We start from the raw sequence: 22,500 nt of genomic DNA on the forward strand, positions 1-22,500 counted from the left end.
ATTTAATAAGTACCATGGAGTGTTACATCACTCATGTAGTTAGTTTCTGTTGGGCTGAAGGAGGGATGCTTCTGAAGAATGGACAATGGTGACCATTTCAGACAGGCAAAGAGTGATATAAAGAAGCAATCGAGAGAGATAAGAGAGAGAGAGAGAGAGAGAGAGATGCATGGAGTTGGAGTCAGGGAGAGTTAGAAGCAGGGTAGTGGTATAGACTAATGCTCTGGGGCCTGTGGTCTCTTACTAATTGAATAATCAGATTCCTCAGACACAGATAAAAGGTTTAGATGTAATTACTGGAGCCTAGGCACTCACTCTCCCTCAGTTTTCTGTCTGTGTATACCTCAGGGACATCTTCATTCCCTGTTTTTAAAGATTCCCTCTCTGTGTGTCCTGTGCTCTACAGCCAGATGGCTCTGTTCAATATTATATGTATATGGGGGGTTTTCTCTGAAGGTTTTAGTCTGTAATAGACAGAAATAATGTGATTGAGTTAAAAAACGAACAGAGGAGGGATAGAGGAAACGTGAAAGACTGAATAGGAAGTAAGGCATTGGAGAGAGGGAGGAAGTGGAAAAGAAAAGTGAAAGTGAGCGAGAGAGAGAAATAGAGAGTGGGAGAGAGAGAGAGAGAAATATAGAGTGGGAGAGAGAGAGAGAAATAGAGAGTGGGAGAGAGAGAAATAGAGAGTGGGAGAGAGAGAGAGAAATAGAGTGGGAGAGTGGGAGAGAGAGAGAGAGAGAGAGAGAGAGAGAGAGAGAGAGAGAGAGAGAGAGAGAGAGAGAGAGAGAGAGAGAAATAGAGAGTGGGAGAGAGAGAGAGAGAAATAGACTGGGAGAGAGAGAGAGAGAGAGAGAAATAGAGAGTGGGAGAGAGAGAGAGAAATAGAGAGTGGGAGAGAGAGAGAGAGGTGTGCAGCATATGTACAGTAGCACTTATGATGATGGAGAGGGAGCGAAGGATGGAGGGCGAGGTTGGAAAGGAGGGATGAAGGGAGGGATGAAGGTTAAGGCTGGGAAAGCTTTAGTCCTTGACTCGTCTCATATTCAAAGGCTTTTAAACATCCTGAAGATCAAGGATGCAGCCGTCTCTGCATCAGCATGTGTTAACCTCCTGATTATACTTTACCATGTTGATAATGAATTGAATGGAGACTGTGTGTGTGATTGTCCCTTATAGAAAAAAAATGAATTTCACATATGATAATGAGAAGTTAATGTGATAACGTGACAGCATGTAAAAGCGACATGTAATAACATGAAACTACACATGAAAACATGATCTCATGTGAAATAAATGTGACAACATGGGGATGCAAAATCTCAACATGTGAAAATGCAATTCCACATGTGAGAGTTAGATTTTCACGTGAAAGTTTTTCACTGAGAGTGCAAATTCGATTTTCATGTAAAAGGTTTTCACATGTGAAAATCAAAAATGTGATTTTCATGTGAAGGTTTTTTTCAAATCACGTGTTAGGTGAAAACATGTTGTTCTCCTCATGTGAAAAGGTGTTGTTCACATGTGAACTCCAAATGTTATATGTTTCTCTTTTTCTTACATGTGAAATTTCCAGCTCAAAATGTGAAACAGCTATTTCAAATGTGAAATCACAAATTTCACGTGTTTTTTTGTAAGGAAATTAAATGATATGGGATTTAAAGTAAGTGGTATGCTGTTCAGCTAAAACAGTGTAAAAATATTGAATTAATGAAAATATGATTACATTGTAGCTTAATCACTTTTCAATATGACCCCACCTGGGATTTGAAGTCACAACCTCTGGATTTGGGGTACAATGATCTTTCTGCTGCGCTGCAAAGTCTGTACCATTCTTCTACACATTCATTACCTATAATACCGTACATTACCTACAATATATACATTCATTACCTATAATACTGTACATTACCTACAATATATACATTCATTACCTATAATACTGTACATTACATATAATATATACATTCATTACCGATAATACTGTACATTACCTATAATATATACATTCATTACCTATAATACTGTACATTACATATAATATATACATTCATTACCGATAATACTGTACATTACCTATAATATATACATTCATTACCTATAATACTGTACATTACCTAAAATATATACATTCATTACCTATAATACATTACCTATAATATATACATTCATTACCTATAATACATTACCTATAATAAAAGAGTGCCATCTGCACTGCTATTTTAGTTATCAGTTAATCTGACTATTCTCTCATCATTGATTAACTTCTTACACTACCGTTCAAAAGTTTGGGTTCGCTTAGAAATGTCCTTGTTTTTGAAAGAAAAGCACATTTTTTGTACATTAAAATAACATCAAATTGATCAGAAATACAGTGTAGACATTGTTAATGTTGTAAATGACTATTGTAGCTGGAAACGGCTGATTTTTTATGGAATATCTACATAGGCGTACAGAGGCCCATTATCAGCAACCATCACTCCTGTGTTCCAATGGCACGTTGTGTTAGCTAATCCAAGTTTATAATTTTAAAAGGCTAATTGATCATTAGAAAACCCTTTTGCAATTATGTTAGCACAGCTGAAAACTGTTGTTCTGATTAAAAGAAGCAATAAAACTATCTGGAGCATCAGCATTTGTTGGTTCGATTACAGGCTCAAAATGGCCAGAAACAAAGACCTTTCTTCTGAAACTCGTCAGTCTATTCCTGTTCTGAGAAATTAAGGCTATTCCATGCAAGAAATTGCCAAGAAACTGAAGATCACATACAACGTTGTGTACTACTCCCTTCACAAAACAGCGCAAACTGGCTCTAACCAGGATATAAAGAGGAGTGGGAGGCCCCGGTGCACAACTGAGCAAGAGGACAAGTACATTAGAGTGTCTAGTTTGAGAAACAGATGCCTCACAAGTCCTCAACTGGCAGCTTCATTAAAGAGTACCTGCAAAACACCAGTCTCAACATCAACAGTGAAGAGGACAGAGAACCAAGAAGTGAGTTCAAATCCCAGGTGGGGGCATTTATTTTTTTTGGTCACATACACATGCTTAAATTACCATACACAATGTTATCATTTGTGTCTAATTTCTATGTTGAAAACACAATGTTAAAAGCACTGTTTGTGTGTCCCAATGGCTAGTTTTTGTTTCCAGGGCACTACCTGTGAAATCACATTTGAAGAATGTTCACATGTGAAAATGTAAATCCACATGTGAAAGGTTATGTGATCACGTGAAAATCCACGTGATACTTCATGTGAAATATCATGGCATGTTGATTATTCCAAAAACAGATGGGCTGAATCTCAAACCGAACACTTGGCCCCTAAGCCCTTTATCGAGTGGCCACGCTGTTGTTTTTGATAGTAATCACTCAGGTATGCAAGTGTTTTGGCCAAAATCCGCATCGAAATGATGCCTAGTTGACGTCCCAACTGTCATCAATATTACAACATTCTAAATCTATTCGCTAGCGTATCTTCTGCGACCTGTCTTGTAGCATGAATCACTTGCTATGACACACGGACACTGGGGATCTGGGGCAGACACGTATACTATGATAGACAGTAAGAAGCTGTAAAAACAAAATGACATCTCTCTACTCATGCACAAATTGTATGCAAGTATATCGGTCACCAGTGATTTCATCAGCTTGTTGTAGCCTGCCTGCTGCAAGCTAGTTTCACTGACAAACACAGGGATGGAATTTTAGCTAGCGCTACTGTAGCTAAGGACGTTGAGCACTGCGCTGATAAACAGTGTGTAGCTTGTCACTTAATTACGATAGTTTGACAGCTTGTTGAAGACGTTGTAGACATGTTCCCAGCACTGTTAGTCCATACAGCATCTTTCCAGAGCCTTGCGGTTGGGGGCCGAGCAGTTGCCATACCAGGCAGTGATGCAACCAGTCAGGATGCTCTCGATGGTGCAGCTGTAGAACCTTTTGAGGATCTGAGGACCCATGCCAAATCTTTTCAGTCTCCTGAGGGGGAATAGGCTTTGTCGTGCCTTCTTCACGACTGTCTTAGTGTGCTACGTTGTAATGTTGGGTCAGCTAAATGCACAGCGCAGCAGCAGGCTCGATACTGTACAGACTCGGGGCAGAGCAGGCTGTTTGCTGCTTCATTAAAAGACTTTGCTTCATTGTGATAAAATGTTACTACAGTAGCTAGCTAACTAGCTAGCTTATGGAAGGAGTATTGCATTTTCTCTTTGGTTTCGTATGAAGTGACTGGCTCAGGCTTAGCTAGCAAGCTAATAATGGAAATATACTAAACTCCTTAGCTAGATGTAAAATTGCGCGACTAAGACCTTCTCTAAATCAAACTTCTAAATGAACTACATATTTCTTGATTTATTCTGACTATTTATGAAGGCGACGTATTGACTCAATTGACTCGTGAACGTGAATAAGAAAAAATAGTGCTCAAAGTGTTTGGTTTGAGATTCAGCCATGATTTCACATGATTTCACATGATTTTTCCTAAAAGATGCAGTATGCAAAAAATTGCTCCACTATTTCCTGGTTGCTAAAATTGTAGTAGTTTGCCTAATATCAGTTTGTGTGACAAAACAAGCAAGTATAGTGTAGAGAATCATTGTACCATCTAAACCGCTGTGAAATATGTTTTCAATAACCACAAATATTGTATTTTCAGCTGTTTGAAGCTAGCGTACAAAACCGAAACTAAAAGATGCAAAAACTAAACTTAAGAACGGGAAGCATAGAAATAGCTGACATATAACAGATCTACCGCTTCTTAGACTTGCTTTCAATGAGAATGACAGATCCTCAACTCACATTTCTATGTGAATTTGGTCGGGTCCCCAGAAAGTTACATATTGCAGCTTTAAGGATTGTGTGTGTGAAGTGTTCCAAAAACACATAGTTTCACATGACTATAAAATGTCACGTGAAAAACGTGCAAATTTGCAATGTGAAATCATGTGTTTTTTCGTAAAGGATTGTGTGTGTGTGAGAAAGAGAGAGTGTATATGCATAGCCGTGGGAAGTAGGGGTGCAGAAGGTGCTGCAGGACCTCCTGAAAAATCTAAAATGTTTTATGAAATTATACCCCAATTTTTTTGTTGTTGATATTTCTGATAATTTTTACCCCCAGAAATAGTGCACTGGGCCTTTAATAGTCCTGTAATATTATTATTAATAGTCCTGTATTATTAACAGTCCTGTAATAGTGCTGTAATATTCATAGTCCTGTAATATTAATCATGCTGTATTAGTAATAGTCCTGTAAGTGTCCTGTATTATTAGTAGTCCTGTATTAGTAATAGTCCTGTAAGTGTCCTGTATTATTAATAGTCCTGTATTATTAGTAGTCCTGTATTAGTCCTTTATTATTAATAGTCCTGTATTATTATTATTAATAGCCCTGTATTATTAATAGTCCTGTATTATTATTATTAATAGCCCTGTATTATTAATAGTCCTGTAAGTGTCCTGTATTATTAATAGTCCTGTATTATTATTATTATTAGTAGCCCTGTATTATTAGTAGTCCTGTATTATTAATAGCCCTGTATTATTAGTAGTCCTGTATTAGTCCTGTATTATTAGTAGTTCTGTATTAGTCCTTTATTATTAATAGTCATGTATTATTAGTAGTCCTGTATTAGTCCTGTATTATTAATAGCCCTGTATTATTAGTAGTCCTGTATTAGTCCTTTATTATTAATAGTCCTGTATTATTAGTAGTCCTGTATTATTAATAGTCCTGTATTAGTCCTGTATTAGTCCTGTATTATTAATAGTCATGTATTAGTCCTGTATTATTAATAGTCCTGTATTAGTCCTGTATTATTAATAGTCCTGTATTAGTCCTGTATTATTAGTAGTCCTGTATTAGTCCTGCATTATTAATAGTGCTGTAATATTAATAGTCCTGTATTATTAGTAGTCCTGTATTAGTCCTGTATTATTAATAGTCCTTTATTATTAATAGTCCTGTATTAGTCCTGTATTATTAGTAGTCCTGTATTATTAATAGTCCTGTATTAGTCCTGTAATATTAGTAGTCCTGTATTAGTCCTGTATTATTAATAGTGCTGTAATATTAATAGTCCTGTATTATTAGTAGTCCTGTATTAGTCCTCTGTTATTAATAGTGCTGTAATATTAATAGTCCTGTATTATTAGTAGTCCTGTATTAGTCCTGTATTATTAGTAGTCCTGTATTAGTCCTGTATTATTAATAGTCCTGTATTAGTCCTGTATTATTAGTAGTCCTGTATTATTAATAGTCCTGTATTAGTCCTGTAATATTAATAGTCCTGTATTATTAGTAGTGCTGTAATATTAATAGTCCTGTATTAGTCCTGTATTATTAGTAGTCCTGTATTATTAATAGTCCTGTGTTATTAGTCCTGTAATATTAGTAGTCCTGTATTAGTCTGTATTAGTCCTGTAATATTAGTAGTCCTGTATTATTAATAGTCCTGTATTAGTCCTGTAATATTAGTAGTCCTGTATTAGTCCTGTATTATTAATAGTGCTGTAATATTAATAGTCCTGTATTATTAGTAGTCCTGTATTATTAGTAGTCCTGTATTAGTCCTGTATTATTAATAGTCCTGTATTAGTCCTGTATTATTAATAGTCCTGTATTAGTCCTGTATTATTAATAGTCCTGTATTAGTCCTGTATTATTAGTAGTCCTGTATTAGTCCTGTATTATTAATAGTCCTGTATTAGTCCTGTAATATTAGTAGTCCTGTATTATTAGTAGTCCTGTATTATTAGTAGTCCTGTATTATTAGTAGTCCTGTATTAGTCCTGTAATATTAATAGTCCTGTATTATTAATAGTCCTGTATTATTAGTAGTCCTGTATTATTAGTAGTCCTGTATTAGTCATGTATTATTAATAGTCCTGTATTAGTCCTGTATTATTAATAGTCCTGTATTAGTCCTGTATTATTAGTAGTCCTGTATTATTAGTAGTCCTGTATTATTAGTAGTCCTGTATTAGTCCTGTATTATTAATAGTCCTGTATTAGTCCTGTATTATTAATAGTCCTGTATTATTAGTAGTCCTGTATTATTAGTAGTCCTGTATTATTAGTAGTCCTGTATTATTAGTTGTCCTGTATTAGTCCTGTATTATTAATAGTCCTGTATTAGTCCTGTATTATTAATAGTCCTGTATTATTAATAGTCCTGTATTATTAGTAGTCCTGTATTATTAGTAGTCCTGTATTAGTCCTGTATTATTAATAGTCCTGTATTGGTCCTGTATTATTAATAGTCCTGTATTAGTCCTGTATTATTAGTAGTCCTGTATTATTAGTAGTCCTGTATTATTAGTAGTCCTGTATTAGTCCTGTATTATTAATAGTCCTGTATTAGTCCTGTATTATTAATAGTCCTGTATTATTAGTAGTCCTGTATTATTAGTAGTCCTGTATTATTAGTAGTCCTGTATTAGTCCTGTATTATTAATAGTCCTGTATTAGTCCTGTGTTATTAATAGTGCTGTAATATTAATAGTCCTGTATTATTAGTAGTCCTGTATTAGTCCTGTATTATTAGTAGTCCTGTATTAGTCCTGTATTATTAATAGTCCTGTATTAGTCCTGTATTATTAGTAGTCCTGTATTATTAGTAGTCCTGTATTATTAGTAGTCCTGTATTAGTCCTGTATTATTAATAGTCCTGTATTAGTCCTGTATTATTAGTGGTCCTGTATTAGTCCTGTACTATTAATAGTCCTGTATTAGTCCTGTATTATTAGTAGTCCTGTATTATTAGTAGTCCTGTATTATTAGTAGTCCTGTATTAGTCCTGTATTATTAATAGTCCTGTATTAGTCCTGTATTATTAATAGTCCTGTATTAGTCCTGTATTATTATTAGTCCTGTATTATTAGTAGTCCTGTATTATTAGTAGTCCTGTATTATTAGTAGTCCTGTATTAGTCCTGCATTATTAATAGTCCTGTATTAGTCCTGTATTATTAATAGTCCTGTATTAGTCCTGTATTATTAGTAGTCCTGTATTATTAGTAGTCCTGTATTATTAGTAGTCCTGTATTAGTCCTGTAATATTAATAGTCCTGTATTATTAGTAGTCCTGTAATATTAATAGTCCTGTATTATTAGTAGTCCTGTAATATTAATAGTCCTGTATTATTAGTAGTCCTGTATTATTAGTAGTCCTGTATTATTAGTAGTCCTGTATTAGTCCTGTAATATTAATAGTCCTATATTATTAGTAGTCCTGTAATATTAATAGTCCTGTATTATTAGTAGTCCTGTATTAGTCCTGTAATATTAATAGTCCTGTATTATTAGTAGTCCTGTAATATTAATAGTCCTGTATTATTAGTAGTCCTGTAATATTAATAGTCCTGTATTAGTCCTGTATTATTAACAGTCCTGTATTAGTCCTGTATTATTAACAGTCCTGTATTAGTCCTGTATTATTAATAGTGCTGTAATATTAATAGTCCTGTATTATTAGTAGTCCTGTATTAGTCCTGTATTGTTAATCATGCTGTAATAGTCCTGTATTATTAATATTCCTGTATTAGTCCTGTATTATTAACAGTCCTGTATTATTAATAGTCATGTATTATTAGTAGTCCTGTATTAGTCCTGTATTAGTCCTGTATTATTAGTAGTCCTGTATTAGTCCTGTATTATTAGTAGCCCTGTGATAGTGCTGTATAATTAATAGTCCTGTGATAATGCTGTATTATTCATAGTCCTGTATTAATAATTGTGCTCTATTAGTCCTGTGTTATTAATAGTCCTGTCATAGGGCTGTTTTAATTAATAGTCCTGTCATAGTGCTGTATTAGTGGACTTATATAGCTGTATTTGAGCGGGCAAAATGTTTTGCAGCACCCCCACCTCCAAACTGCAATACATCCTGTGGCTATGTGTATACAGTATGTGTGTGTGTTGCTGCAGAGAAGTGTGTACAGGAGAGGATAGATATTGATCTGTCTGAGAGCCTCTCCTGTCACAGAAACGGAGACCTAGGGGTGGGAGACTCTGACAGGACATGTGTGTGTGTAGGCTAAGTGTGTGTGTGTGTGTGTGTGTGTGTGTGTGTGTGTGTGTGTGTGTGTGTGTGTGTGTGTGTGTGTGTGTGTGTGTGTTTAACATAGCACAAAGGAATGTATCAGACAGTTTTTTTTCTATGTAAGAGGAATGACCATGGCCTCAGTGAACACATGTTTTAGATTGACCCGGGCAAAGGTGTGTATTGGTGCACGTGTGTTTGTGTGTGAGCGGCGGAGTGTGGATTTGACCTGGTCACTGAATGCTATGACGTAATTTACAGCTTGATTATTGACATGTAGAGTGAAGTATGTGTGTTTTGTGTTTGTGTGGTGAGTGCTAATGTAATTGACAGATTATTGACATGCAGGGTGAGATGTGTGTTTGTGTTTGTCTGGTGAGTGCTAATGTAATTGACAGATTATTGACATGCAGGGTGAGATGTGTGTTTGTGTTTGTGTGGTGAGTGCTAATGTAATTGACAGATTATTGACATGCAGGGTGAGATTTGTGTTTGTGTGGTGAGTGCTAATGTAATTGACAGATTATTGACATGCAGGGTGAGATGTGTGTTTGTGTGGTGAGTGCTAATGTAATGGACAGATTATTGACATGCAGGGTGAGATGTGTGTTTGTGTTTGTGTGGTGAGTGCTAATGTAATGGACAGATTATTGACATGCAGGGTGAGATGTGTGTTTGTGTTTGTGTGGTGAGTGCTAATGTAATTGACAGATTATTGGCATGCAGGGTGAGATGTGTGTTTGTGTTTGTGTGGTGAGTGCTAATGTAATTGACAGATTATTGACATGCAGGGTGAGATGTGTGTTTGTGTGGTGAGTGCTAATGTAATGGACAGATTATTGACATGCATGGTGAGATGTGTGTTTGTGTGGTGAGTGCTAATGTAATTGACAGATTATTGACATGCAGGGTGAGATGTGTGTTTGTGTTTGTGTGGTGAGTGCTAATGTAATTGACAGATTATTGACATGCAGGGTGAGATGTGTGTTTGTGTGGTGAGTGCTAATGTAATTGACAGATTATTGACATGCAGGGTGAGATGTGTGTTTGTGTTTGTGTGGTGAGTGCTAATGTAATTGACAGATTATTGGCATGAAGGGTGAGATTTGTGTTTGTGTGGTGAGTGCTAATGTAATTGACAGATTATTGGCATGAAGGGTGAGATGTGTGTTTATATCACTAGCTTTTTAATATGTGAGCATTAACAGTTCTCTTTAGCATTTGTGTATTATGTGTTTGTAAAGGTGTGTGAGAGTGTCATGTGTTCGTGTGTGTGCTCATGTGAAAATGAAAAATGAGCTGTGTTCTTAGTCCCTGGGAGAGAGCGAGAGAGAGAGAGAGAGAGAGAGAGAGAGAGAGAGAGAGAGAGAGAGAGAGAGAGAGAGAGAGAGGGGGGAGGAGATACAAGGAGAGAGGGGGAGAGAGAGGTGGATTTAAAGTGGCAGGGGGAGAGAATGGGAGAGAGAGGGGGATTTAAAGTGGCAGGGGGAGAGAGAGGGGGAGAGAGAGGTGGATTTAAAGTGGCAGGGGGAGAGAAGGGGAGAGAGAGGTGGATTTAAAGTGGAGGGGGAGAGAAGGGGAGAGAGAGGGGCATTTAAAGTGGCAGGGGGAGAGAGAGGGGGAGAGAGAGGGGGATTTAAAGTGGCTGGGGGAGAGAAGGGGAGAGAGAGGTGGATTTAAGTGGCAGGGGAGAGAAGGGGAGAGAGAGGGGGATTTAAAGTGGCAGGGGAGAGAAGGGAGATAGAGGGGGATTTAAAGTGGCAGGGGGAGAGAAGGGGAGAGAGGGGGATTTAAAGTGGCATGGGGAGAGAGAGGGGGAGAGAGAGGGGGATTTAAAGTGGCATGGGGAGAGAGAGGGGGAGAGAGAGGTGGATTTAAAGTGGCAGGGGGAGAGAAGGGAAGAGAGAGGTGGATTTAAAGTGGCAGGGGGAAGAGAAGGGGAGAGAGAGGTGGATTTAAAGTGCCTGGGGTAGAGAAGGGGAGAGAGAGGGGGATTTAAAGTGGCAGGGGGAGAGAAGGGGAGAGAGAGGTGGATTTAAAGTGGCTGGGGGGGAGAAGGGGAGAGAGAGGTGGATTTAAAGTGGCAGGGGGAGAGAAGGGGAGAGAGAGGGGGATTTAAAGTGGCTGGGGGAGAGAAGGGGATAGAGAGGGGGATTTAAAGTGGCAGGGGGAGAGAGAGGTGGATTTAAAGTGGCAGGGGGTAGAGAAGGGGAGAGAGAGGGGGATTTAAAATGGAGGGGGAGAGAAGGGGAGAGAGAGGGGGATTTAAAGTGGCAGGGGGAGAGAAGGGGAGAGAGAGGGGTTTTTAAAGTGGCTGGGGGAGAGAGGGGGATTTAAAGTGGCAGGGGGAGAGAAGGGGAGAGAGAGGGGAATTTAAAGTGGCAGGGGGAGAGAAGGGGAGAGAGAGGTGGATTTAAAGTGGCTGGGGGAGAGAAGGGGAGAGAGAGGTGGATTTAAAGTGGCAGGGGGAGAGAAGGGGATTTAAAGTGGCAGGGGGAGAGAAGGGGAGAGAGAGGTGGATTTAAAGTGGCAGGGGGAGAGGAGGGGAGAGAGAGGGGGATTTAAAGTGGCAGGGGAGAGAAGGGGAGAGAGAGGGGGATTTAAAGTGGTAGGGGGAGAGAGAGGGGGAGAGAGAGGGGGATTTAAAGTGGCAGGGGGAGAGAGAGGGGGATTTAAAGTGGCAGGGGGAGAGAAGGGGAGAGAGAGGGGGATTTAAAGTGGCAGGGGGAGAGAAGGGGAGAGAGTGGGGGATTTAAAGTGGCAGGGGGAGAGAAGGGGGGAGAGAGGTGGATTTAAAATGGCAGGGGGAGAGAGAGGGGGAGAGAGAGGTGGATTTAAAGTGGCAGGGGGAGAGAAGGGGAGAGAGAGGTGGATTTAAAGTGGCAGGGGGAGAGAAGGGGAGAGAGAGGGGGATTTAAAGTGGCAGGGGGAGAGAAGGGGAGAGAGGGGGGATTTAAATTGGCAGGGGGAGAGAAGGGGGGAGAGAGGTGGATTTAAAATGGCAGGGGGAGAGAAGGGGAGAGAGAGGTGGATTTAAAATGGCAGGGGGAGAGAGAGGGGGAGAGAGAGGTGGATTTAAAGTGGCAGGGGGAGAGAAGGGGAGAGAGAGGTGGATTTAAAATGGCAGGGGGAGAGAGAGGGGGAGAGAGTGGTGGATTTAAAGTGGCAGGGGGAGAGAAGGGGGGAGAGAGGTGGATTTAAAATGGCAGGGGGAGAGAGAGGGGGAGAGAGAGGTGGATTTAAAGTGGCAGGGGGAGAGAAGGGGAGAGAGAGGTGGATTTAAAATGGCAGGGGGAGAGAGAGGGGGAGAGAGTGGTGGATTTAAAGTGGCAGGGGGAGAGAAGGGGGGAGAGAGGTGGATTTAAAATGGCAGGGGGAGAGAGAGGGGGAGAGAGAGGTGGATTTAAAGTGGCAGGGGGAGAGAAGGGGAGAGAGAGGTGGATTTAAAATGGCAGGGGGAGAGAAGGGGAGAGCCAACAGCACAGAAAATCAGGGGGGAGACAGAGAGGTGGAAATCGAGCAAGAGAGTGAGACAACCATCAACACACTAAGAGAAAGCAGAGAGAGAAAGGGAAAGGGGAACAGAGAAGGCGAGGGGGAGGAATAGGGGTAGGGGGGAGATAGCGAGAGAAGAGGACCTAGAGAGATGGTGAATGGTGTGAATAGAGAATGGCATTCTGAATAACAGAGCAGGAAAAGAACAGACAAAGGAAGGAGAGAGAGCGAATACCTGTCAGGAGGGGGACGACAGGACTGTAAAGAAAAAGTTGGCAAAAAATAGAGAAAGAGGTTTATCAGTTGCTCTCCAGACAGAGAGAGAAAGAGGAGGTTTAACAGTTGCTCTCCAGACAGAGAGAGAAAGAGGAGGTTTAACAGTTGCTCTCCAGACAGAGAGAGAAAGAGGAGGTTTAACAGTTGCTCTCCAGACAGAGAGAGAAAGAGGAGGTTTAACAGTTGCTCTCCAGACAGAGAGAGAAAGAGGAGGTTTAACAGTTGCTCTCCAGAAAGAGAGAGAAAGAGGAGGTTAAACAGTTGCTCTCCAGACAGAGAGAGAAAGAGGAGGTTAAACAGTTGCTCTCCAGACAGAGAGAGAAAGAGGAGGTTTAACAGTTGCTCTCCAGACAGAGAGAGAAAGAGGAGGTTAAACAGTTGCTCTCCAGACAGAGAGAGAAAGAGGAGGTTTAACAGTTGCTCTCCAGACAGAGAGAGAAAGAGGAGGTTAAACAGTTGCTCTCCAGACAGAGAGAGAAAGAGGAGGTTTAACAGTTGCTCTCCAGACAGAGAGAGAAAGAGGAGGTTTAACAGTTGCTCTCCAGACAGAGAGAGAAAGAGGAGGTTTAACAGTTGCTCTCCAGACAGAGAGAGAAAGAGGAGGTTTAACAGTTGCTCTCCAGACAGAGAGAGAAAGAGGAGGTTTAACAGTTGCTCTCCAGACAGAGAGAAAGAGGAGGTTTAACAGTTGCTCTCCAGACAGAGAGAGAAAGAGGAGGTTTAACAGTTGCTCTCCAGACAGAGAGAGAAAGAGGAGGTTTAACAGTTGCTCTCCAGAAAGAGAGAGAAAGAGGAGGTTAAACAGTTGCTCTCCAGACAGAGAGAGAAAGAGGAGGTTAAACAGTTGCTCTCCAGACAGAGAGAGAAAGAGGGGGTTAAACAGTTGCTCTCCAGACAGAGAGAGAAAGAGGAGGTTAAACAGTTGCTCTCCAGACAGAGAGAGAAAGAGGAGGTTTAACAGTTGCTCTCCAGACAGAGAGAGAAAGAGGAGGTTAAACAGTTGCTCTCCAGACAGAGAGAGAAAGAGGAGGTTTAACAGTTGCTCTCCAGAAAGAGAGAGAAAGAGGAGGTTTAACAGTTGCTCTCCAGACAGAGAGAGAAAGAGGAGGTTAAACAGTTGCTCTCCAGACAGAGAGAGAAAGAGGAGGTTAAGCAGTTGCTCTCCAGACAGAGAGAGAAAGAGGAGGTTTAACAGTTGCTCTCCAGACAGAGAGAGAAAGAGGAGGTTAAACAGTTGCTCTCCAGACAGAGAGAGAAAGAGGAGGTTTAACAGTTGCTCTCCAGACAGAGAGAGAAAGAGGAGGTTTAACAGTTGCTCTCCAGACAGAGAGAGAAAGAGGAGGTTTAACAGTTGCTTTTCAGACAGAGAGAGAAAGAGGAGGTTAAACAGTTGCTCTCCAGACAGAGAGAGAAAGAGGAGGTTTAACAGTTGCTCTCCAGAAAGAGAGAGAAAGAGGAGGTTTAACAGTTGCTCTCCAGACAGAGAGAGAAAGAGGAGGTTTAACAGTTGCTCTCCAGACAGAGAAAGAGGAGGTTTAACAGTTGCTCTCCAGAAAGAGAGAGAAAGAGGAGGTTAAACAGTTGCTCTCCAGACAGAGAGAGAAAGAGGAGGTTTAACAGTTGCTCTCCAGACAGAGAGAGAAAGAGGAGGTTTAACAGTTGCTCTCCAGACAGAGAGAGAAAGAGGAGGTTTAACAGTTGCTCTCCAGACAGAGAGAGAAAGAGGAGGTTTAACAGTTGCTCTCCAGACAGAGAAAGAGGAGGTTTAACAGTTGCTCTCCAGACAGAGAGAGAAAGAGGAGGTTTAACAGTTGCTCTCCAGACAGAGAGAGAAAGAGGAGGTTTAACAGTTGCTCTCCAGACAGAGAGAGAAAGAGGAGGTTTAACAGTTGCTCTCCAGACAGAGAGAGAAAGATGAGGTTTAACAGTTGCTCTCCAGAAAGAGAGAGAAAGAGGAGGTTAAACAGTTGCTCTCCAGACAGAGAGAGAAAGAGGAGGTTTAACAGTTGCTCTCCAGACAGAAAGAGAAAGAGGAGGTTTAACAGTTGCTCTCCAGACAGAGAGAGAAAGAGGAGGTTAAACAGTTGCTCTCCAGACAGAGAGAGAAAGAGGAGGTTTAACAGTTGCTCTCCAGACAGAGAGAGAAAGAGGAGGTTTAACAGTTGCTCTCCAGACAGAGAGAGAAAGAGGAGGTTTAACAGTTGCTCTCCAGACAGAGAGAGAAAGAGGAGGTTTAACAGTTGCTCTCCAGACAGAGAGAGAAAGAGGAGGTTTAACAGTTGCTCTCCAGACAGAGAGAGAAAGAGGAGGTTAAACAGTTGCTCTCCAGACAGAGAGAGAAAGAGGAGGTTTAACAGTTGCTCTCCAGAAAGAGAGAGAAAGAGGAGGTTTAACAGTTGCTCTCCAGACAGAGAGAGAAAGAGGAGGTTTAACAGTTGCTCTCCAGACAGAGAGAGAAAGAGGAGGTTAAACAGTTGCTCTCCAGACAGAGAGAGAAAGAGGAGGTTTAACAGTTGCTCTCCAGACAGAGAGAGAAAGAGGAGGTTTAACAGTTGCTCTCCAGACAGAGAGAGAAAGAGGAGGTTTAACAGTTGCTCTCCAGACAGAGAGAGAAAGAGGAGGTTTAACAGTTGCTCTCCAGACAGAGAGAGAAAGAGGAGGTTTAACAGTTGCTCTCCAGACAGAGAAAGAGGAGGTTTAACAGTTGCTCTCCAGAAAGAGAGAGAAAGAGGAGGTTAAACAGTTGCTCTCCAGACAGAGAGAGAAAGAGGAGGTTTAACAGTTGCTCTCCAGACAGAGAAAGAGGAGGTTTAACAGTTGCTCTCCAGACAGAGAGAGAAAGAGGAGGTTTAACAGTTGCTCTCCAGACAGAGAAAGAGGAGGTTTAACAGTTGCTCTCCAGACAGAGAGAGAAAGAGGAGGTTTAACAGTTGCTCTCCAGACAGAGAGAGAAAGAGGAGGTTTAACAGTTGCTCTCCAGACAGAGAGAGAAAGAGGAGGTTTAACAGTTGCTCTCCAGACAGAGAGAGAAAGAGGAGGTTTAACAGTTGCTCTCCAGAAAGAGAGAGAAAGAGGAGGTTTAACAGTTGCTCTCCAGAAAGAGAGAGAAAGAGGAGGTTTAACAGTTGCTCTCCAGACAGAGAGAGAAAGAGGAGGTTTAACAGTTGCTCTCCAGACAGAGAGAGAAAGAGGAGGTTTAACAGTTGCTCTCCAGACAGAGAGAGAAAGAGGAGGTTTAACAGTTGCTCTCCAGAAAGAGAGAGAAAGAGGAGGTTTAACAGTTGCTCTCCAGACAGAGAGAGAAAGAGGAGGTTTAACAGTTGCTCTCCAGACAGAGAGAGAAAGAGGAGGTTTAACAGTTGCTCTCCAGACAGAGAGAGAAAGAGGAGGTTTAACAGTTGCTCTCCAGACAGAGAGAGAAAGAGGAGGTTTAACAGTTGCTCTCCAGACAGAGAGAGAAAGAGGAGGTTTAACAGTTGCTCTCCAGACAGAGAGAGAAAGAGGAGGTTTAACAGTTGCTCTCCAGACAGAGAGAGAAAGAGGAGGTTTAACAGTTGTTCTCCAGCCAGAGAGAGAAGAGAGAAGCAGGGTTTTTTGTTTGTGGCCGGTTCTGTGTTTGTACGCCTGTGTAGGTGTGTATATGTGTGTGTGCGTGTGTTTGTGCATGTTGGTGTGTGTGTGTTTTGATTGTGTCTGTGATCGTTCCCTGGCCTCTGAGTATCAGATAAAGAGCACCTGCTTATGTCTGTGTTTGTCTATTTGAATTTAAGTGTGTGTGTGTGTGTGTGTGTGTGTGTGTGTGTGTGTGTGTGTGTGTGTGTGTGTGTGTGTGTGTGTGTGTGTGTGTGTGTGTGTGTGTGTGTGTGTGTGTGTGTGTGTGTGTGTGTGTGTGTGTGTGTGTGTGTGTGTGTGTGTGTGTGTGTGCGCGTGCGCATGCGCGCGTGTGTGTGTGTGACATGTGACTTGTTTTGTGTCTGCAGCACAATGCCTACCTGCTTTGTATTTGACCTTCCTTACTCAGCAAACCGTGTTACTGCAGAGAGAGAGAGGGAGAGACAGAGGGAGAGAGAGAGAGAGACAGAGAGAGCGACAGAGAGAGCGACAGAGGGAGAGACAGAGAGAGAGACAGAGGGAGAGACAGAGGGAGAGACAGAAAGAGAGACAGAGAGATAGAAAGAGAGAGAGAAAGAGGGTGGGAGAGAAAAAGATAGAAAGCGGGCGGGCGGGAGAGATAGAGAGAGGGAGGGAGTAAGAGGGAGTGTCGTAGAGGGAAGGAGAGAGAGAGTTAAGTGTAACACACTGAGTGTTTTCTCAGTCTAGTCAGAGTCTGCATATACACATTTTCTCTCTGCCTTGTGTTCTGTGGGAGTTGAGAACATACCAGATGTACTATCAGACAGCAGGCCTGGACCTTCACATCGTCAGGAGAACTCTCAGAAGCTTTTAAGCGTGTTGTTCATTTTGTAATTGTTTAGGTTTTTGTTTGGTAGTTTTTGGGACGATTGAGGTCCATCCACAGAGATTTGGTTCCTCCCTCAGTTCCTTCCCTGGTGCTACCAGAATGAGTAACCCTCGGATTGGGGAGAGAGACCACTCTCAGAGACTCTCACCCTTTCACAGGCTCAGAAAGCTGGACACCTGCCACACCCCTGGTAACCGCATCGGTGAGTGTGTGTGTGTGTGTGTGTGTGTGTGTGTGTGTGTGTGTGTGTGTGTGTGTGTGTGTGTGTGTGTGCGTGCGTGCGTGCGTGCGTGCGTGCGTGCGTGCGTGCGTGCGTGCGTGCGTGCGAGCGTGCGTGCGTGTGTATGTATCCCATGATCTTTATCCTCCTCTTCCTCCTCAGGACCATGGGGATGAGAGGGAGTTTTACTATGGGGAGCTCACAGAAGTCTTATCCATCTTCTGCATGTGTGTGTCATACAGTTTTGTAGTGTTCTGCTGTTTGTACTGTGGAACAGTGTGCCATCCCTTAGAGATTCACAGGGGCAAGGAAAATAGCCCCAAAAACCAGAGCAGTGGCTGGCAGTAACATAGTGAGAGTCAGCAGTAACCAGGGGGCTTCTCACTCTGTTCTGCTGCTGACATTTAGTGTGTGATCCGAGTCAGAGTCGACTGTAGAACTGGGACAGCACTATGCTCTGCTCAAAAAAATAAAGGGAACACTTAAACAACACAATATAACTCCAAGTCAATCACACTTCTGTGAAATCAAACTGTCCACTTAGGAAGCAACACTGATTGACAATAAATTTCACATGCTGTTGTGCAAATGGAATAGACAAAAGGTGGAAATTATAGGCAATTAGTAAGACACCCCCAAAAAAGGAATGGTTCTGCAGGTGGTGACCACACACCACTTCTCAGTTCCTATGCTTCCTGGCTGATGTTTTGGTCACTTTTGAATGCTGGCGGTGCTTTCACTCTAGTGGTAGCATGAGACGGAGTCTACAACCCACACAAGTGGCTCAGGTAGTGCAGCTCATCCAGGATGGCACATCAATGCGAGCTGTGGCAAAAAGGTTTGCTGTGTCTGTCAGCGTAGTGTCCAGAGCATGGAGGCGCTACCAGGAGACAGGCCAGTACATCAGGAGACGTGGAGGAGGCCGTAGGAGGGCAACTACCCAGCAGCAGGACCGCTACCTCCGCTGTCATCACCAATCAACTGCATTACAGTTCAAATGTACTTTGTCTGCCTCCACTGATTTCTCTATGCTTCTGTAGAATGAATGCTCAGTGGCAGCAACATGGCGTCCGTTCTGAAAGTTGGCCGAACTCTCTCTATATATGGCTGGGAGGGAGTTTGGCTGGATGCACTGTGTGTGTGTGTGTGTGTGTGTGTGTGTGTGTGTGTGTGTGTGTGTGTGTGTGTGTGTGTGTGTGTGTGTGTGTGTGTGTGTGTGTGTGTGTGTGTGTGTGTGTGTGTGTGTGTGTGTGTGTGTTTGTTTGTGAGATTGGGAATTTAAATAAATGTTATGATTGTAGTGTTTTCTCAGTGCTTTACGTTTATGTAACTCACCTTTTTCCATCACCAATATGTAATAGTCCTGGCCTTTTCCATCACCAATATGTAATAGTCCTGGCCTTTTCCATCACCAATATGTAATAGTCCTGGCCTTTTCCATCACCAATATGTAATAGTCCTGGCCTTTTCCATCACCAATATGTAATAGTCCTGGCCTTTTCCATCACCAATATGTAATAGTCCTGGCCTTTTCCATCACCAATATGTAATTACATTTACATTTAAGTCATTTAGCAGATGCTCTTATCCAGAGCGACTTACAAATTGGTGCATTCACCTTATGATATCCAGTGGATATCCAGTAGTCCTGGCCTTTTTCCATCACCAATATGTGATAGTCCTGGCCTTTTCCATCACCAATATGTAATAATCCTAGCCTTTTTCCATCGCCAGTATGTAATAGTCCTGACCTTTTCCCATCACCAATATGTAACAGTCCTGTCCTTTTTCCATCACCAATATGTAATAGTCCTGACCTTTTCCCATCACCAATATGTAATAGTTCTGGCCTTTTTCCATCACCAGTATGTAATAGTCCTGGCCTTTTTCCATCACCAGTATGTAATAGTCCTGGCCTTTTCCATCACCAGTATGTAATAGTCCTGGCCTTTTTCCATCACCAGTATGTAATAGTCCTGGCCTTTTCCATCACCAGTATGTAATAGTCCTGGCCTTTTCCATCACCAGTATGTAATAGTCCTGGCCTTTTTCCATCACCAGTATGTAATATTCCTGGCCTTTTTCCATCACCAGTATGTAACAGTCCTGTCCTTTTTCCATCACCAATATGTAATAGTCCTGGCCTTTTCCATCACCAGTATGTAATAGTCCTGGCCTTTTTCCATCACCAGTATGTAATAGTCCTGGCCTTTTTCCATCACCAATATGTAATAGTCCTGGCCTTTTCCATCACCAGTATGTAATAGTCCTGGCCTTTTTCCATCACCAGTATGTAATAGTCCTGGCCTTTTTCCATCACCAATATGTAATAGTCCTGGCCTTTTTCCATCACCAATATGTAATAGTCCTGGCCTTTTCCCATCACCAATATGTAATAGTCCTGGCCTTTTTCCATCACCAATATGTAATAGTTGGAACGAGTGCCCTGAGAGTCGGGAAGAAAGTTCAGGAAGTGAGTGTTTAATTTAAAAAAAAATATAATAATAACTACGCGCCGCCATGGAAACAGAGTCAATAACACCTGAGGAAAGAACCAAGGGGAGTGACAGATATAGGGAAGATAATCAAGGAGGTGATGGAGTCCAGGTGAGTGTCATGAGGCGCAGGTGCGCGAGACGATGGTGACAGGTGTGCAGGATAATCAACAGCCTGATGACCTAGAGGCCGGAGAGGGAGTATACGTGTCAATAGTCCTGACCTTTTCCATCACCAATATGTAATAGTCCTGGCCTACCCACCTGGTCAGGTGATGTCTTACTCGATGTTTAACAGATGACTGTTCTTCTCTCTAATCACCCTGTCCTGTCCTATCTCCATGTTTACATAAGCAAACCACACCATGACTTCTCCTTAGGGTGACAGTGATGTGACAATACTGGGTACTCACTAGTCAGGTGTGTGTGTGTCAGCAGGTAGATATCCTGGTCTAGTGTCAGTTACTGTCAGTGTAATGTTTCCACATCAACACTGAGTGTTGGTTTCTGATGTGGCTATAGGTTACTCTTGGCTGGACACATTATCCTGTACATACAGGCCGGAATTAGCTATGTTTACACAGTGCTTTTATTTGCAAATGACACACACTTGACTAGTTGGAATACCTGTGTTAGCTCAGATGTACATTATATGACCTAGAGCGTACGTCTGGAGATAATGAACATATAGTGTTTACTGCACTGTATGTCAACAGTTGACGTTCATATGGACAGATGCAAGTCAAGTTAACAGGTAGTTGAGGGTTGCTGTGAGGAGAGGTTGAATTATAAGCACAGATGTAGGTAACATGAACAGGTAGTTGAGGGTTGCTGTGAGGAGAGGTTGAATTATAAGCACAGATGTAGGTAACATGAACAGGTAGGTTAGAGTTCTGACGGTTGTTAATAATGTAAGAAAACATTGTGATTAGTGATGCACTGATATGACACTTTTGGCCGATACCGATATCCGATATTTCCCTTGCCCCCAAATATTATATATACCAATATTTAATATTTTAGCGGCCTTAAGCATTCTAGTACAGTTAAATAGTTAACACACACACATGGACGCAGAAGTCTAAGGCACTGCATCTCAGAGCAAGAGGCGTCACTACAGTCCCTGGTTCGAATCCAGGCTGTTTCACATCCGGCCGTGATTGGGAGTCCCATAAGGCGGTGGACAATTGGCCCAACGTCTTTCGGGTTTGGCCGGGGTAGGCCGTCATTGTAATTAAGAATTTGTTCTTAACTGACTTGCCTAGTTAAATAAAGGCTACACACCACACTGACCAAAAAGTTATTTTGTTGACATTTACATATGTCCCCATTACCAGTAAAACATAATCAAGACCTATTTCTTTCACTTGCCGTGCTGTTTCGTTGTTCATTTGTTCAGTCGTTTCCTTCTCAACCAGGATTTCTATGGAACGCCGTTTGGACTTTGCGTGTCAAAAAATATACTATTTAACACCATTTTAAGTGTCAATTAAGTTTGTTGACCAATCAGGACCTGAATGTGACTGCACGTCACATAATAATTAAACGCGTTCATAATTTTTTACGTAGTTATTACACATTGATTACACTATCACTCGTATTCCATGTCACAACGATTCATCGATACGTATGCTATGATGCTGGTAAAGTTGTCTCGCGCACCTACAGTGCTGGTCATAAAAAAAGCTAGCTAGCTCATGGATGCAAACAATGTTCTTCCCCAAAAACATAGGAAAACGACATAATCTGTTTCAGTAGTTATAGTTACCTCGCTAACTATATAGCCAGGTGTTATCATCTAAAATAACCCTCATTTATAAGACAGTTCTTATTTGATTCATGGTGGTCGGACCCATCTATGTGAAGCTAGCCACAATAAGGATTAGCCACAACAGTGGACTTTGCAGTTAGCCTGCAAAATAAAAGTATGGCATAATTCTACTCTTTGTTTTCATTTGCACTGTCAATGACATACTTTTATTTTGAAGGCAAACCGCAAATTCCACTATTGTGCCTAATCCTTATTGTGGCTAGCTTCACAACACATTGTCCGGTCGAGCGTCACTAGCCAGATGAAGCTATCTGGCTGCTTATAACGGAAGTTTTGGGTAACAGGGTTAAGTAGCTGGCTAGCTATTTATTTTCATGAACTGAAGTTCAATTTCAATAGGCGAGCAACAGAGTGGCAACCTAGCTAATACTTACTCACAAGGATTCCTAAATCATTGCTAAGAATAAGGAAAATGACTGCAGTTTTTACTGGTCATTGTTTTCAGGCTGGTTGTATTTGTGCTAGCTAGGTACCAAGCTAAAGCTAGCTTCCCCAGAAGTTGCGGTGGAACAAATGAGGCTTTTTACTAACGCGGTATTGTAAACACATCGTTTGTGGCTGGTGTTTGCTTGTTTGCAGACTTTTTTTGTACAGCTTTGCCAGTGCTACTGTATCTTTTTTGACACGCAAAGCCCCAAACGGCATTCCATAGTATGTATGTTGTAAAACTAATAGCAGTG

General features: G+C 41.6%; 1 protein-coding gene across 6 annotated transcripts in view; it reads left to right on the top strand.

Moving 5' to 3' along the window:
• The window catches only part of LOC129861118 (cyclin-dependent kinase 17-like), an 86,884-nt gene that overhangs the window by 26,440 nt on the left and 37,944 nt on the right, over window positions 1–22,500 (top strand). The window contains exon 1 of one of the 6 annotated variants that reach the window (XM_055932264.1): window positions 17,088–17,476. The exons of the other annotated variants lie outside the window; for them this stretch is intronic. Coding sequence (XP_055788239.1) covers window positions 17,374–17,476 — 103 coding nt within the window. The 5' untranslated portion in view covers window positions 17,088–17,373. Of the gene's footprint in view, window positions 1–17,087; window positions 17,477–22,500 lie in introns of those variants that run through there. 6 annotated transcript variants of the gene reach the window in all.

The sequence above is a fragment of the Salvelinus fontinalis genome, chromosome 8 (assembly GCF_029448725.1).
Source record: "Salvelinus fontinalis isolate EN_2023a chromosome 8, ASM2944872v1, whole genome shotgun sequence".
Lineage (NCBI taxonomy): Eukaryota > Metazoa > Chordata > Actinopteri > Salmoniformes > Salmonidae > Salvelinus > Salvelinus fontinalis.